At 33.4% G+C, this 3,333-nt stretch overlaps 1 protein-coding gene across 1 annotated transcript; it reads right to left on the bottom strand.

Annotated features, from left to right (window-relative positions):
• Positions 1 to 1,062: 1,062 nt before the first annotated feature.
• On the bottom strand, positions 1,063 to 2,667 carry LOC105772148 (berberine bridge enzyme-like 7). The gene has a single exon (XM_012593464.1). It carries the CDS (start codon positions 2,665 to 2,667, stop codon positions 1,063 to 1,065), a length of 1,605 nt encoding a protein of 534 aa, XP_012448918.1.
• Positions 2,668 to 3,333: the final 666 nt, after the last annotated feature.

Raw genomic sequence — 3,333 nt, 5'->3', positions numbered from 1 at the left:
ACTAGAATGTTAGAAGGTTAAATAATTATTTGTAATTTTAAGATTAATTAGATAATTCAATCAAATACATTCTTAATTTGAGAGATGTGTATACGAATTAAGGGTCTATATTTGAACAAATTATGATTCAATTGTATGATTAATTAGATAATTCAATCGATTATGTTCATAATTTGAGACATGTATACTAGATTGAATATATTAAAATCAAATAAAGGCTCAAGATACAAACATTAAGGCAAGGAATTATAATTGTAAACATATGAAATGGAAAAGGTTTTAAAATATTTATTCTCAATAGAAAAAAATCTCAATCCTTCAAATTCAGAAATTGAACAATGAAGTTTGCTCCATTAAATAATCCATGTCCTTGCAAGCTAAAAAATAAAAGCTAAGCCGATTGAGTTTTAGCTCGATTGGTATAAGAATGGTTTTTAATGTAGGAGGATGTGGGTCTGAGTGCAATGAAACACATTATCCTCATATTTATAGGTTAGAGAAGAGCTATGGGTAGTTCTAGGTATTATGTTAAAAAGAGTAGATATAATCAGAACCTATAATGAGATTGTTTAAAAAAAAATTAAAGGTAACATTTTGAGTACGTTTTTTTTTATAAATATTTTCAGTTTTACAATTCATGTTCGGGATTGATAACCATTACTCCTAGCAATCAAGGGCGAAAGGAGGGGCTAGTAGGGACCCTTGCCCCTAAAATGAAAAATTCTTTTTTTAGAATCTAAAAGTTTATAAAATCCTAAGTTAATATATGATAAAATTATAATTTACCCCCCAAATGCTAGAATTTTGAATTAGTTCTTTTGAAAGCCATAATAATATAAACCAATACAAATGGAAAATTACATTTTAATTCCTATAAAAATATATAATTTAATCTCGATCCCTCCTCGTGTTCCAAAGTATCAACAATTTGGTTTTAATAACAATGACAAAAAGTAAAAGGAAAGAAGTCGATTCATGCATATGGCCAAAGAAGTTAAGAAAATTCAGAAAATTAAATTTCGTTTCAACTGATTCTATAGGTTCATGTGAGAACTAAGCACCTCAATGAGATGATGGCAACGGTGGAATGCTTTGTTCATTTTTGAAGAAATTCTCAGGGTCTACCATGGCTTTCACACGAGCCAATCTCATGAAATTATTGTTAAAATACTTAGTCCCATAAACCTCCGCAACACCAAAATCCGTATCATTGCTTTCATTGCAACCAATATCAAGATCTCTATAGTTAAGAAACGCCTCCCTAGGGTCACTACTCGCATATTGAGCCATTGCACCGTACAATCTCCTCGACATTTCAACGTACCGCTTGGCTGCACCGATCCCTCCATCGGACTCCGACCAGTAAACTGTATATTGGACCTTAAAAAGGTACCCACCTCTCTGATGAACCGCCGTTTCAGTCTCTGAAATCTCGTCCATTCGTCCACCGTGAGGGTTTAGTTGCACGAAAATGTTCCCTATGTCCATCAACATTTCCCATAACATCACCAGCCCTTGTTTGGGAATCACATTTTTGTAGTAATCAGATTTGGTCTTGAAGAACACTTTATTCTCCACCACACGATTAAGCAATACATCAATGGAGGTCCCATTGGTAAACCCGGCCCAAAAAAGGGTCGATTCGACCCAACTCATTTCGATACAATCATTTTGTTGTAAACGCAATTCGGGGAATTCCTCGTTCATCAGATTCATAAGTTTTCTACTTCTTCCAAGGAATTGGCCAATGAAAGAAACTCGAATTGTTTTGTTTCCATTGCCAATTGTTATAGGTTCAGGTTGAAGCCTTATAAACAAATATTTAGGCAGCTTAGGTGCAATATGTTGCCAACTATATGCAATATCCGTAGCACCTTGGTCCAATGTCCTTTGCACTTTGAAAACAGTGACCTTACGGGGAACATGAACCAATTTGATCTTCCATGAAAGGATAACACCAAAGCTAGTTCCACCACCTCCTCGGATAGCCCAAAACACGTCTTCTCCCATTGATTTACGGTTATGTATCGTACCGTTGACATCGATTAAACAAGCATCAATTACATTATCGATTGAAAGTCCGTATTTTGGTATCATATTCCCATATCCACCTCCGGTAAAGTGTCCACCGATGCCAAGCGTAGTACAAACTCCCGATGGGAATCCATGGACTTTACTTTTCTCAGCTATCTTATAATAAAGTTCCCCCGTCGTCGCCCCGGCTTGAACCCACGCCGTCTCGCTTGTGATATTGATCTTTATCGACCGAAGATTGAACAAATCGAGGATGACAAACGGGATGTCGGATCTGTACGATAAGCCTTCGTAATCATGGCCGCCACTTCGGATTCTTAATTGGATACTATGGATCTTGGCACAAATGACAGCAGCTTGGACATGGGAGGCATGTCGGGCAGTTAAAATAGCCAAAGGTTTTGATATTGTGGAAGATGATATGATTCTAAGGTTATTTGCACGCAATTCGTATAAATATTGAAAGGAGGAATTGTTGGGAACGTATATAGAATTTGTAATTGGATTTGAAGTGTTGGAATGTATTGGAAGACATTGGAGGAAATTATCAAGAACTGAATTTGACGTTATGGATGAAATTGATAATAGGAAAGATGTTGAAAGAATGAATAATTTAGAACTTGAAGAGTTCATTTTGTTTTCAAAGAATTTACAATGGTGTTTATATAAAGAGTAGAGGCCTAGAGGATCAATTTTCCAAATGAAGCCAAATCTAGAATACTTAATTTATTTAACTCTTTAGCATATTACATGTTTATATCATTTTAACCTTTTTTTTTTGTGAAATATGAATAATAAAATTCAAAGATAAATAATTATTTTTTATGAAACATTTAAGTTACAACCTCTCTCAATTATACTTGTCCATTGGTCAGGACAGGTGGTCTACTCGAAAAGTGAGAGGGTTTGTGCAAAATATAGACTCGAAAAAGGGCTTGGACAAAAAAAATAAGGCCTGTTTTTTAAACAGACTATATCTCGAGTAAGCTTTTTTTAGCCCGGACTCTGCTCGAATTTGAAAAAAAAACACTGTTGCTTATTATTATTGTTTTATTATTTTGCTATCATATTGCTATTATTTTGTTGTTATTTTTTGAATATTGTATAAATTTTATTTTATTATTAAATTTGCTACTATTTTAGAGGTATTTGCTTGCTAAGTTGGATCAATCTTAGTGTTACTTAAGTATATATTTTTTTAAAAATTCCATTTATGTTAATGTTTTTAGTGTATTTGATATATTATATTTTTAAATTTATTTTTATATAAAAATTAATAGAAAAAATTTTAATACGGAC

This window comes from Gossypium raimondii, chromosome 6 (genome assembly GCF_025698545.1).
Source record: "Gossypium raimondii isolate GPD5lz chromosome 6, ASM2569854v1, whole genome shotgun sequence".
In the NCBI taxonomy this organism is placed as follows: domain Eukaryota; kingdom Viridiplantae; phylum Streptophyta; class Magnoliopsida; order Malvales; family Malvaceae; genus Gossypium; species Gossypium raimondii.
This window is presented reverse-complemented; position numbering and strand designations above follow the sequence as displayed.

Bases quoted from the DNA above. Each gene is read 5' to 3' on its own strand.
- LOC105772148 (XM_012593464.1), bottom strand. From the start codon at position 2,667: ATGAACTCTTCAAGTTCTAAATTATTCATTCTTTCAACATCTTTCCTA.